Here is a 12,383-nt window from a genome sequence, read left to right as displayed (position 1 = left end):
TGCCCCATGCAATCAGTCAGTCATTAAATTAATCAAAGCGCAATACACAGAAGCTATTTTCAGATGTCAGACACTGCTGTAGTATTGCATTACAGGGGCAATGCAGAGTCAAGTACGTGTTCAGTGTTCCAAAATGGAGCCCGTCATTCACATGGATTTCACTTGCATGACTCAGACATGCATTGAGACTAGAGAATTTCCGCCTATGCTCTTGTGCTCAGCAGCTGGGTCTCATTCTCTACCTCGGCAGACATGCTGCCTGTCTGCCCACCCGCCCGCTCACCCACTAGCCTGCCTGCTCACCCATACCTTAAGTGTGCTGCGCAGGGCACGAATGCGGTGCAGCTTGTCGTTGACAACGGGGTCGTTGCAGCGCTTGACAAAGGAGCGGCGGAACTCCTGCTTGGTGGAGGGCCGCTGCTCTCCGAACGCCGACAGGCTGGCCTGCTCCAGTGAGCGGTACAGCTCCTGCAGGCCGTCTATCCCCTCCCGCTCCTCGTGCTGGCTCTCTGAAAGGGAAACACCATGGACACGGGGTCAGGCGCACTGATTCGCTGCATCAGATAATCCAGTCCTTAATGTGATTTATTTTCAATCCATTTTCGGTTTACATTGGGACCATCTGATACTAAGAACAAACTCAGCCAATTAATCCTTTAACCCTGAGGTCAGTCTAAAATCACAGTGTAAGGGAGTGAATTCTAAAAAAGGTTTAGGCACTGAAGAGACAGCACAACTAAAATGCAATGACAATAGACATTACTGGAAATTTCCTCTTTTATTAGTATTACCATTGCCCAGGTACAATTTAAAGATTTAATTATACGTTTTCAAAACCTACCCATGGGTTTTGTTCTATGCCAGCTGGAATAATGACTATCACTCCCCTCAGTCCCATTAAAGGCCAGATTCACTGAGCCTGCTCTTCTGCAGACTTCAATTTGTGGCACTTGTGACCCACCACAGTATGTATGATAAGATATGCCACAACTATGTGGAGTCTTGTCAAACTGTCCCTACTTACAGAATAAAGGCAGGAGCTTATGAGCATATATTTGCAGTGAGAATATTACTTGCCTGGTTCCTCTTTAAATCAGTATCACTATGTTAAAATCTTTTTAACTGCCAATCTGTCAGAACTGCAACCGACTGAAGGCCTGACTGTTGATGAATATGTATGAGTGCAGAGACAGACTGTGGTTCTCTTTGGACTGCTTCAGCAGAAGGATCCAAGGAGACTTCATTCACAGGAAGGTGTTCGGCCTCACCGTCTTTGCCGGTGCTGTTGTGCTTGCGGAAAGGCACCTCGTCGTCTTCACTCTTCTCCTCCGAGGGCCCGGTCAGGTGAAGGCTGGCCTTGTTGCCCCGTCCCTCGCGGTTTCGTGGGAGGCTCTGGCTCCTCTGCTTCTGGGCGCGGCGGTGGGTGTGCAGCCCGTGCTCCTCGCTCTCCACCAGGGGGAAGGGCCCGTCGCGGTCGGGCCGGTGCCGCCGCTGGACCGGCAGCGTGGCCTGCCGCCGGTGCTCGGGCGACATGGCTGGGCGGCCGCCCCCCATGGTGCCCGCGTATCCCCCACCCTCGCCCTCAGCGGGCACCGTCTGCAGGAAGTGCAGACCGGAGCTGGTGAGGGGCGTCTCGATCAGGTCCTGCCAGGAGCGGCGCTCGCGGTATGTGGAACGGCAGCCCGACGAGTGGGTGCTGCCAGGAGCGTCCGGCCGCGAGTCCTCTGCCGAGGAGTGAGAGTACGTGGACTCACTGGAGAAGTGACGTCCATGTTTGGGCTCGGGGAAGGGGCTGGAGGAGTTGACCTATAAGAGAAAGACAAAACAGAAACTTAGAAATCAGAGAGAACCTGAAAAAAACACTTTAACAACAATCAGAGACAATCAAAGTCCACTGGACAAACCTATTGCTTTAAAGGGTTAACAGAGAAACTACAAAAATTTAAACCAAGAACAATGGCCCTGACAGAAAAGCAAGTTCTTGAAGACAGGAACTCTGTGGCCTTACTTAAATTGTTCAAACCGGTCCTACGAACACGCTGCCTCCCTGACATCAAGAGTTTCCAATTAACAAGAGTGGAGACAGATTTGACCTCAATAATTACAGAGGCATCTTTGTCAGTAGTAACCTGGGGAAGGTTTTCTGCAGTATTCTGCATGGAATGCAGCCCCTTCCTTAACAAGAACAGTGTCCACAATAAGAGTCAGATTGGCTTTCTTCCATAAAAGCTTCACTGTTGATCATATCCAAAAAAAAAATGCTTTTGCATGCTTTATTGACCTCAAGCAAACATCCAATTCAATCTTGGCATGAAGGCACCTATTACAAAATTCTCGCATTACAAGTGGTGCAGGAAGTAAAGTTTATGACATAATGAAATCAATATATGTTCAAAACAAGCCTGGAATAAACCTGGTGAAAAAAGAACATTATTACTCACACAGAGGCATGGAGTGAGGCACTCCTACATCATTCAATATATAGCATACTACACGTATTGCTATTGTCTATGTCAATAACTTTGTCATGTTACTGGAACAAGCAAGTTGAGTTCTTACTCTTTGTAGATGACCTATTCTTGTTGTCACCAATTGCACAAGTTCCATCTACTGAACATTGTAACAGCTGCTGAATCACTACTGCCAGAACTGCATTCTGGCAATAAATAAAAAAGGACAAAGATCATAGTCTTACAAAAATAACTCCAATCTCAGGAATACAGACACTGCTTTACTCTCAGAGGCAATACCCTAGAACATACAGATAATTACCTTGGACTTAAAATCAATGCTTCAGGAAGCTTTGCTCTGGCAGTCAATGCTTTAATTTAAAATAAAAACGCATGCAGAGCAATTTATACAATCAAAAGATGATTTTATAAAATGAATACTTCCACTACAATTTTCTATCAAATTTCTGACAGTGTCATCCTGCCAGTTGTGCAATATAGAAGTGAAATATGGGGCCCACTCAGTCAGCAAGACTACCTGAAATTGGAAAACACCCAGCTACAATCCTGTATGCAGAATTCTACAAAAATATTCTGCAAGTATAGAGAAATATACCCAGTGACATATGCAGGGCCGAATTAAGTAAATATTCAGTTCTTATCAGAATTCATATAATGGTATAGAGAACATCCAAAAATATGCAAGACGAGGCTCTTAGAATTCAAGAGCTCAGCCCAGAAATGTCTCCTCTCAGTCAGCTGGTCCTGAACCTTACTACATTGACACAAAGCAGCTTCAGGTGATCACTGCTTTTCAACTGCTAATGAAGAGTTAACAAAATTATAAATACAAATTATACAAAGCAGAATATCTAACTGTCAGAGATATGAAGCAGGGACAGATCCCAAAGTACAGGCTCAGTGTCCACACCCTAGCAGTTGAAAAAGGCTGACACAAAACGTCATTGTAATAAAAGAAATGGTATGTGTGTTCAAAGTGGGAGAAGAGAGGAAGTGACAAAATTCAATGCATTTTCTCAAGTTAGATTTTTCTTCATATTCATGACAATGAAAACTTAAATCCTGCAGGGGGAGTACCAACAACAGCCGCACTACTCGAATAGTATGATTCTGTATGCCATATTCTGGGGGACACTGTTACAGCAACAGCATGTAAATAACCAATATACATGCATATAACCAATGTAACAGTAACAACATGTTAATGAATAGAAATTTATTCTCAAAGCTAAGGTAATTCATGAGAGTATAACTATATATTTACATTTACATTTATATTTATTTATTTAGCAGACGCTTTTATCCAAAGCGACTTACAAAAGTGCATACAGCAAGTATAGCGACAGTACGGGGACAGGATGTGTACAGTTCCACAATGAGACAGTTCTCAGCTGAGAGCAAGGTCTGTTTGAGGACACAGTACTATTAGATTTGTACAATTACAGCCTATAGGGCAACTAATACTATACACTTTCAAACAGCGGACTTCAACAACTTCAAACGGCGCAATCAGCGTCAGGGTAAAGGCGGCAACCATAGTTTTTAATCTTCATACATGCTCATTGGTTTAGATGTGTAGTTGTTACTTGTTTGTTATTCATTGCTGTTGTTCTCATTTCTTTTTGTACTATTTAGCATGATTTGATGATATTTACAAATGTAAATATGCAAATTTAAATGAAAATAACTGAACAGAACTGAACCGAGAGGGGAGAAGAATAAATATTATGTACTAAGCCTCCAGAAACCTTGAGACCTCAGGCAGTTTCATGTAATTTCATCCAATTTTTTACCTCTCTATTTTAAAGTAAAAAGCAAACTACTGTAGCTCAGGAATGGCAAATGATGCAAGGTCAGACTGAAACTGAGAGATGCAACTTGCATCCGCAATAAATCTTGTGAAACTCATAAGGGGGAGATCACAGGGAGATAGGCACACAGGTGAGAAGGCATGTGAAAATAAAAAATAGATGAAAGCAATATAATGTATTTTATTTCAAGAGACAGTATTCAGAAGGCCAAAACCAAAAAATCTAAGACTGGTTTGCAACCAGGTGCAAAGCTCTTGTTTTTATGCTTTAATACTGTTACAAAAAACAGAAGAGGTGCAGAATACAACTTGATCTATGTAGGAAACATTTTGTAAGACAGAGAGAGATCCCACAATACACCAAACAGTTTATTTTCTGTCTAGCGGTATCAAGAGTTTTTTTCCCCAGAAATGAATGCGCCGGACTGAAAAATCAACCTATTTAGCACCCTCTTGTGGCGAAATTTAAAGTCGCCTCAGGGCTGCTAAGCGGATCCATGTGATACTGGTGCTCGTGCTGACTGTTGGGAGATACAGCAGTCAAGAGAAGCAGATTTGCACTCTTGTGCTGGCAGCCTGGCTCTGATGTTTTATTAAAGCTAAGAGCCTTGCTCATGGATGACTGGAGTAACCTTTTTTTGAAATTGTTCTTTTATTGTGAGCAGAGCACTGTACAGCAGTAATAATGTGCTGGGTATACAGTATACAGTAATGGACTGGTAACCGTAATTCAGTAGCAGTGTTTGTGTGAGTGCTCGCAATATTCCCTGTCTGTCTGAGCACATGTTACTGTTGCACTAATGTTGGGCACGCTTTTGAGCATGCATGCATGCGTGTGTGTGAGCATGTGTGTGATTAAACTCAAACTCACAGAAGGGGTGCGGTGGTAGCTGTCACACATTGGTGACGGGCCGTCCTGCTTGAGGGTCATGGAGCCGTCAACTTCATCCTGATCGCTCTCACTCCAGTAGTCTGCAATGTAATTGCGGGCCAGAAAAGAGGTTAGGAAAGCCTCATTGCAATCAGTATCATTGGTCCCATCCTCAGCTTTAGCTGCTGTATGAGCAGCTACATGACTGACAGCGTACGGTTAACGAGGGATAAGAGTCATTCTCTCGCTCTCTCTCTCTCTCTCTCTCTCACCTTCGTCGGGGCGTGGCACCTTGTCATCTGGCGTGTACCCGATGGCTGCCAGCCCCAGCCGGTTCATCCACCTGGGAGAGGGAGGAGAGGGTGAACGCAGAGATAAGTGCACAGTCAACCCTGAAGAAAGCAGGTGGCCTTGGAGGCATTCACCCATATTCCTATGGCATATGTGCATTTAGAGTGTCACTGTCATGGTTAAGTGCATTAACCTTTGGGGTTTCTCTCTCTCTGTCTCTCTCACACTGTTTCATTATACTGTATGCTCTGTTGGAATGAAATAATGACGAGCCAAGCATTTTCAGAATGGTTGGCATTAAATCCCGTACTGTAAAAAATACAGCAGCGGCACAGGTAATAAAGGGTAGCGATAATCACCTTTTTCACACATTTTGGATGTAGCCTTTACCCCTCTCTCTCTCCCTTTTTTCTCTCTCTGTCTCTTTCTCGCTCTCCATAACGGCTAGACACACTGCAGCATATCACGCCCTGTGCCCCGGGAGAGGGAGTGCCTGCTAAGAAAGCGCAGCTTCACTCAATGTGGACAAAGGCAGGGGAGGTGCACGCAAAAAGCTCCTTGGCATAAAAGCCTAGCCGTGTGCATTTTCTCTCTCCTCTCTCATTCTCTCTCCCCTTCCATCCATTCTCTTATATCCCCTTTGCCATCCACTTCCTCTCTCTCTTTCTGTCTCCCCCTCCATCTGCACTCTCTCATTCTCTCTCCTCCAGTATCCTCTCTGCCTCTCATTCTCTCTCCCCTTCCATCCTCAACTCAAATTCAAATTCAAATTCAAATTCAAATGCTTTATTGGCATGGTGGTTTCAATAATAAAAGTATCGCCATCAATCATAACACAATCAGTCACTCTCTTTTGTTCTCTCTTCCTTTTCCATTTGCTCTCTCTCTCATTTTCATTCCCCTTCCATTTTCAGCCTATCCCATTTTCTCTCTTCTTTTCATCTGCGCTCTCTCTTGTTCTCTCTCCCATTCCATTCACACTCTCTCATTCACTCCCCCCTGTCCATCCACACTTTCTCTCTCAGTCTCCGTCCCCTTTCCATCTACATAAATGCCAGTAACATGCTGTCTCTGCTCTGCCCCCCCTTCCCTAGTGCTGTTCTGCCTGAAAAAAGTGGAATTTTTGATCAATGCTGGACTGTGTACAGCAACACAATAATGAAGCAAAAAAGGCATGAATTATGGAGCTAGGGAATCAATTGTAGCCACAAGAAGAAAGGAAATCTGCAAATCTACAAAGCCGTAACTGCTGACCTGAAAGATTCCCTGAAAGACAGGTTTTTACTGCTCTTTGTAATCAGATCTTGGCAGAACAGCACCAAAGATATATGCCTTTGATTTTCTATTTCGTTTGAAGATGAACACAGGAAGAAAAGGAAGCCGCTAGCTTTCAGCAGCGGGCTGGGAGAGTCTGAGAGTCTTGGCAGTGGCAGTGAGCCAGATTAAAAGAAAATATTATCACTGTGCCAAATCTCAGGGCCTTTAAGACGACCTACACACAAACAAGCACAGAGCGACTTACAGAGCCCCACAGAGACAGTACTCTAACACACTGCATTGGGTACAAATTTTTTTCTTAAAATTAAAAAGGGTTCATTGTGTTCCTCCAATCTACTACTTCATCGGCACACACTCTCGTAGAGTTATTGCTTAAGTAATCTCAACCTCGATTTTGAAAGCCACATGGAACAGTTTGGTTTAATAGGCAATTAACAAATAGAGTCACATTTCCCTTCACAGAGCATGAATTAATCATCACCCACCAGTTCTGAAGTTTTACTCTGCATGCCCACTGCACAATTCTATTTCCAGAGTCACTTCAGAGCAGAGGATGAAAAAAGGAGAATAAGAAGGTCAACGCAGTTTCTTTCTGGGACGAGTGTGGAGCTAAATAATTTACGTCTCCCAGACGTAACTGCCATCGCTCTAAATTTAGAAGTGCTGATTCCTAAAGGAACCGGGCTTGAGCAAATCCTGCAGAGTGTTATTGGGCGGCACTCCACAGCGGCCCCTGTTTCCAGCACCACGGACAGTTCCATTTCCACAGTCCAAACCGTGGAATGATTAAAAACATCCAACTCAATGGGAAAGAGTTGGTTGTTCTTCCCAACCACCCCCCCCCCCCCCCCCCCCAACACACGCACACACACAGACACAGACACACACACACACACCTTCTATCAGTAAGTGTCAGCGCATCCTAGAAAAAAATAAACAACTATCTTGCTAGTTTTACGTAAATCCATAGCTCCATAGATCACTGGTTTCCAAACTAGGGTACTTATTCCCCTAGGGCACTCCTGCCCTTAGAGGATGTGTCTAGATAATGCCAGGGATAAAATGAGTTTTTGAGTTTTATTTAGATCTTCATGCATTTATCTTTTTGTCACATTTTTTTTCAAAGTAAGGTGTTTGATGTTTAAGAGCCAGTTGTACTTCCTTGAATAAATGAGATAATGTACCAATGAGAGCAGTCAAAGATGTCATAAACCCTTCACATTCCACCACAGTGCTCTTTAAATGAAGGGAGTTGTGTCACTTCTATGATAACTTGTGCAAAAGAAAAACAAAGCTTGAGAACCAGTGAGCTGGAACTGGAGGTGTGTCTGTGTCTCTGTATGAGATTTAAGTTGCATGACCTAAAATTTGATCTTTTCCTCTGACCTCAAGTGAAAGGCATAACTTCTCAAACTTGTATATGTGATAATGGACAATATGCAATGCTGGCATGACAAATCAGTATTCATGGCTGCAGTAATTTATACAAATTAACATTAAAATTAACCCCATTCTCTCTTATGAAAAAAAACCACAACACACCTTAAAACAAAATATTTAAAATATGTTTCAAACAATATCTTTGTTCATCAGTCCACTCAATAAAGTTAATAACATAATCACATGAGTTTTTTTTCTAAATGAGTTTAGGAGGTTTAAGCCAATCAGAGTGTTTGTCTTTTCAACACACATCAACCTCTCATATTAGTGCTGGCTGTGCCATAATAATATCAAATTGCCAGTGGTTATTTTCATCTTCTTTTATCCCAAATGGGAAACCGTATCATGTATATCACCAAGCATCCTCTTGACAGTTATGCGTTTCTTATGTGGCAGCAGCCATTTATGAATTGCTACTCTAAATATCACTTTACTATGTTTTTCTTTTTTGTATAAAATTCTCTTTTCCAAAGAATGGAGTGGTTCTATGTTATCTAAACAGCTGAAAGATACTGCTCTGCTGATGTGTTAATGAGCAGCAGATGGTGTAGTTATGGATGCAAGACAAACATGCGCCAGGGTTTAACCAGACTTTGGTTCTGTGGTAATAATTTCTTACAGTGACGGATTTTAAATTGGCATGTGGTGGGGGGAGGGGGGGGGGGGCATGTTTTGGTCGCACATCTGCTTATCAGCCTCAGAGAAGGATGCAAAGTCAACCGTCGGTTCACTTCTTCAGAAGATTTAACTTTTTAAACCTCTGATTCGGAAGAAGGAGAAACGTCGCTTTCCCTTCACATTACTAATTCATGGAGTGGGTTTCTGTGGTGTGGAAGGATGGGGGATGGGCTGAAAGATGTGTAAACTATGTTTGTTGGTTTTATTGCATTGCAATATTAATGAACATTCCCATGATTTGTCACAATTTAAACAGAGGATGATAGGGTGCTGTATTCACCATGCCTTTTTCTGCTTGTGTAGAAATGCAGCAAAAAAGTTGCGAACTTGAACCTGGGAAATCTTAAAATTCTGTTGTCTTTCTCCCTTGCAACATTTGAGGGGGGAATAATACTTGTTCATAGTTTAGATGCAAATGCACAAGATATTTTTGGATGATAGTAGTTCTCTTGAGCTTCAAAGATCAAGGCAGATATGGCTGTCCATATATTATTATACCATTTTACACAAACTGAATTCAGACCGTGGCATTTTGATATGATGGGATAGTGCACACTAAAGGTCTGTATGGCTCTGATACTGAAACCAGAGTCTGACCCAACCTGTGCACTTTAATATCCAAAACCAGCCCAAAGATGGCAATTTTATTTCTTATCCTACCTGATCTGAACTGGACCTGACGGGGTCATGGAAGCTTGCACGAAAATGCTAGTAGGCTAACTACCATACCTGCTATTGGTAGCAATTGGATAAAATCAAAATCATGTTCAGCAGCTTACCATAATCAAAATTATCTTACCAAAGCCTCTCCTTTTTGGTAAACTGCACACTAAGTAAATAAAGGCCTGTACAAAAGTAACAATAATACGTTGGAAATGTTTAGTAGGCTGTCCTTGTAAATAAAGGCTGTATAAGTAAACAAACAAAAATCAGAAAAAAAAATCAACTCAACAGTTCATCAAAATGAACTATCCTAACGGGAAAATGGAGGTGACTTGGGAAAAAATAAGTTCGTCCTGTGTAAATAAGTAAATAAATTATTCTTCCATTCGACCTTGGTATTTTCAGTACCCTTAAAGACATTCATTCTGTTTGTGTATTTGTCATTCATTGAAAATGGAATTTTAGCCCAGATTTTAGACAGCATTGTGTACAAAACCTGACATCCATAAATGCTGAGCCTGACCTTAATGCTTGAATGCAATTATAGGCCCAGCCCAAGCCCAGGTTGTTTTGTTGGGTCACGTCAGGTTCGGTACAGATTGCAGGGCTTTGGTCTGCAACAGTGTATAACAATGGTTAAATGTGTAGAACTCTTTTCCTTCATGGGCTGGATGAGAAACTGTTTTCCCAAAAACAAAATGTGCTAAAAATCTATACATTTACTAAAATGAAGTTCTGAAAACAATACAATATAACAGCAATCAACAACCACAAAACAATAACCCAAAATCTATGCAAGAACATTCATGATTACTATTAGGTTACCAATAATTAATCAACTATCACAGCAATGCACTGGGCAGCTATGTTAGGCTGTAATTAGGCTCCTCTGGTCCGTTGTTGATTCATACAATATGTAGTTCACCTCCTGGGCATTAAACCTGATCTCACAGCAGTCAGCAGATCAGGTTTGAGAACCACAGTGACATAAATGCCATTAATTTTAGCTCGTTTGATCAGCAGAGCCCTAATTAACTGCATTGCAATATTAATGAGAATTCACTTGATTTGTCCTCCTTAAAATCAGTGTCATTTTCATGGTTCTCAAACAGAAATATTCTCCTTCTGTTTTGATCCTACACTCTTCAGACTACAGTACAACTTTTCTTTTAAATGTATGCAGTTTTGTGCAATTTGTCTGGTGCAAAGCACTTATTGATTTTACAGCTAAAACATAGTTCAAACATGGCACAAACCTGAATTAAATAAATACTGTGCAGGCATATCCTCCCTCAAGCAGAAACTTAAAGGTTCTTTCCAATGCCTGCAGAGCACTACAGCTGCTGGAATGTGAGCTTACGTCACCTCAGTACTGATTGGACAGAGTGGAGAAGTTCATGTTACGCTGCGCCTCATTGGTTAATTAGTGCTCAAAGGCTGCTTACTACTGCTGATTGACTGGGAAGACTCTGCTCCTAGGTGACCTCTGTCTCCACATGCTTCAATGACTGATCCTCATGGAGCAGGGCTCCCTTTAGGCTACTGCATGTCAACAGCCTCCCTTCCCCTGGAGACCTTTAATGCTTCAAAAGTACTCTGCTAGTGAGATGTGGGCATAAATTAAACTTAAAGAATATTATAGAGTTCTACACCAGCTGTGCTGGCTCTTCTATAATATAAGTGTGACGGTCACAAATAGCTTTTGTGGTTCATGATTGTTTTTAAAATATTGCCAATGTTCCGTCTCATAGGAGAAGAGAACAGACCCACAGACAACCACAGATTGAACTATAAATCTGTGTATTACAGTGAATGACTTATAACTGACCAGACTTGCTTAGCCATGGCCCCCATCAGAAAAAGACTTACCTGTTCATCTCTTCTAAACAGTCTGTGGCAAAGAAGAAACTCTTGATTTTGGGATGACAGGCTTTGAAGGCACTATGAGAGACAAGGAAATTATCACATAAATTAAACATTTTAATATGAATTAAAGATGAATTAATGAATGCTTACATGAAGGAACTGCCCTGCAGATGTCTTACAGTGCTTACACAGGCTTTGATATTCCGAAACCTATTCTTGTGATTGAACTTTGTTGGAGTAGTCAAGTAATCACTTTAACACAGTAACAGCCAGTAGTCTGTGTTTACTTCCTGGATTTAAAGTCAGCATCTGATGTTGATGCCATATGTTACCATGTTATCCCATAGCGGATGCAATATGGCTGACTATTCTAGTATCATTCGATAACTATGGATCACTTATCATGATTCATATGATTTTTGTGATTATTATGAAGAACAGGATGTAATAACATATTAAATTTGATTAATGAAATTCAATTATTTCATGAACTGACTGAATTAAAATGGACCTGAACCCAACTCTGGGTAATCCAAAAAACTGTGACACAGATTTTGCTGGCTATGATGTGCATGCGCTGCGTACACATTGGTTAAGAAGCATGATCCTTTTGTCCTTTACATCAGTGCAAAACAGTAGTCTGCTGGACCACTGGTTGGACCACTGAAAGGTTGCAGGAGTACACTGAAAGGATGCTGTGCTAAAGGCCCACCAACCTTCCCCTCCTGAACTTTGCCATTTGGAGCTGAGTTGTCTGAGTTGTCAAACAGTCACTGAGAACATATCCGCTGTAAGGCCAGCTGGCCTTTCCCCCATCTGCCCACTCACCGACCCCATACTTAATCTGTCTCTGAAGTGGAAGCATAGCTAGCCCCTGCTTTTTTCCTCTCTAAATGATTTTTTTGTTTGCCAGTCTGTCATAGTGGCTGTATTTATCTCTTTTAAAAGAGTAACCTAGCTGTGGGAGCTGGGAAGGGCAGTTGCCCTGGGAAAGGTGTCATTCTTAGCCTTTTGT

At 42.0% G+C, this 12,383-nt stretch overlaps 1 protein-coding gene across 2 annotated transcripts in view; it reads right to left on the bottom strand.

Moving 5' to 3' along the window:
* The window catches only part of si:ch211-26b3.4 (connector enhancer of kinase suppressor of ras 2), an 87,976-nt gene that overhangs the window by 844 nt on the left and 74,749 nt on the right, over positions 1 to 12,383 (bottom strand). For both annotated transcript variants that reach the window (XM_036523726.1, XM_036523727.1), the window contains 5 exons: positions 11,372 to 11,443; positions 5,425 to 5,495; positions 5,153 to 5,253; positions 1,269 to 1,806; positions 310 to 509 (listed from right to left, as the gene is read on the bottom strand). In XM_036523726.1, coding sequence (XP_036379619.1) covers positions 310 to 509; positions 1,269 to 1,806; positions 5,153 to 5,253; positions 5,425 to 5,495; positions 11,372 to 11,443 — 982 coding nt within the window. The remainder of the gene's footprint in view (positions 1 to 309; positions 510 to 1,268; positions 1,807 to 5,152; positions 5,254 to 5,424; positions 5,496 to 11,371; positions 11,444 to 12,383) is intronic.

Source organism: Megalops cyprinoides, chromosome 3 (genome assembly GCF_013368585.1).
Source record: "Megalops cyprinoides isolate fMegCyp1 chromosome 3, fMegCyp1.pri, whole genome shotgun sequence".
Taxonomy (NCBI): domain Eukaryota; kingdom Metazoa; phylum Chordata; class Actinopteri; order Elopiformes; family Megalopidae; genus Megalops; species Megalops cyprinoides.
This window is presented reverse-complemented; position numbering and strand designations above follow the sequence as displayed.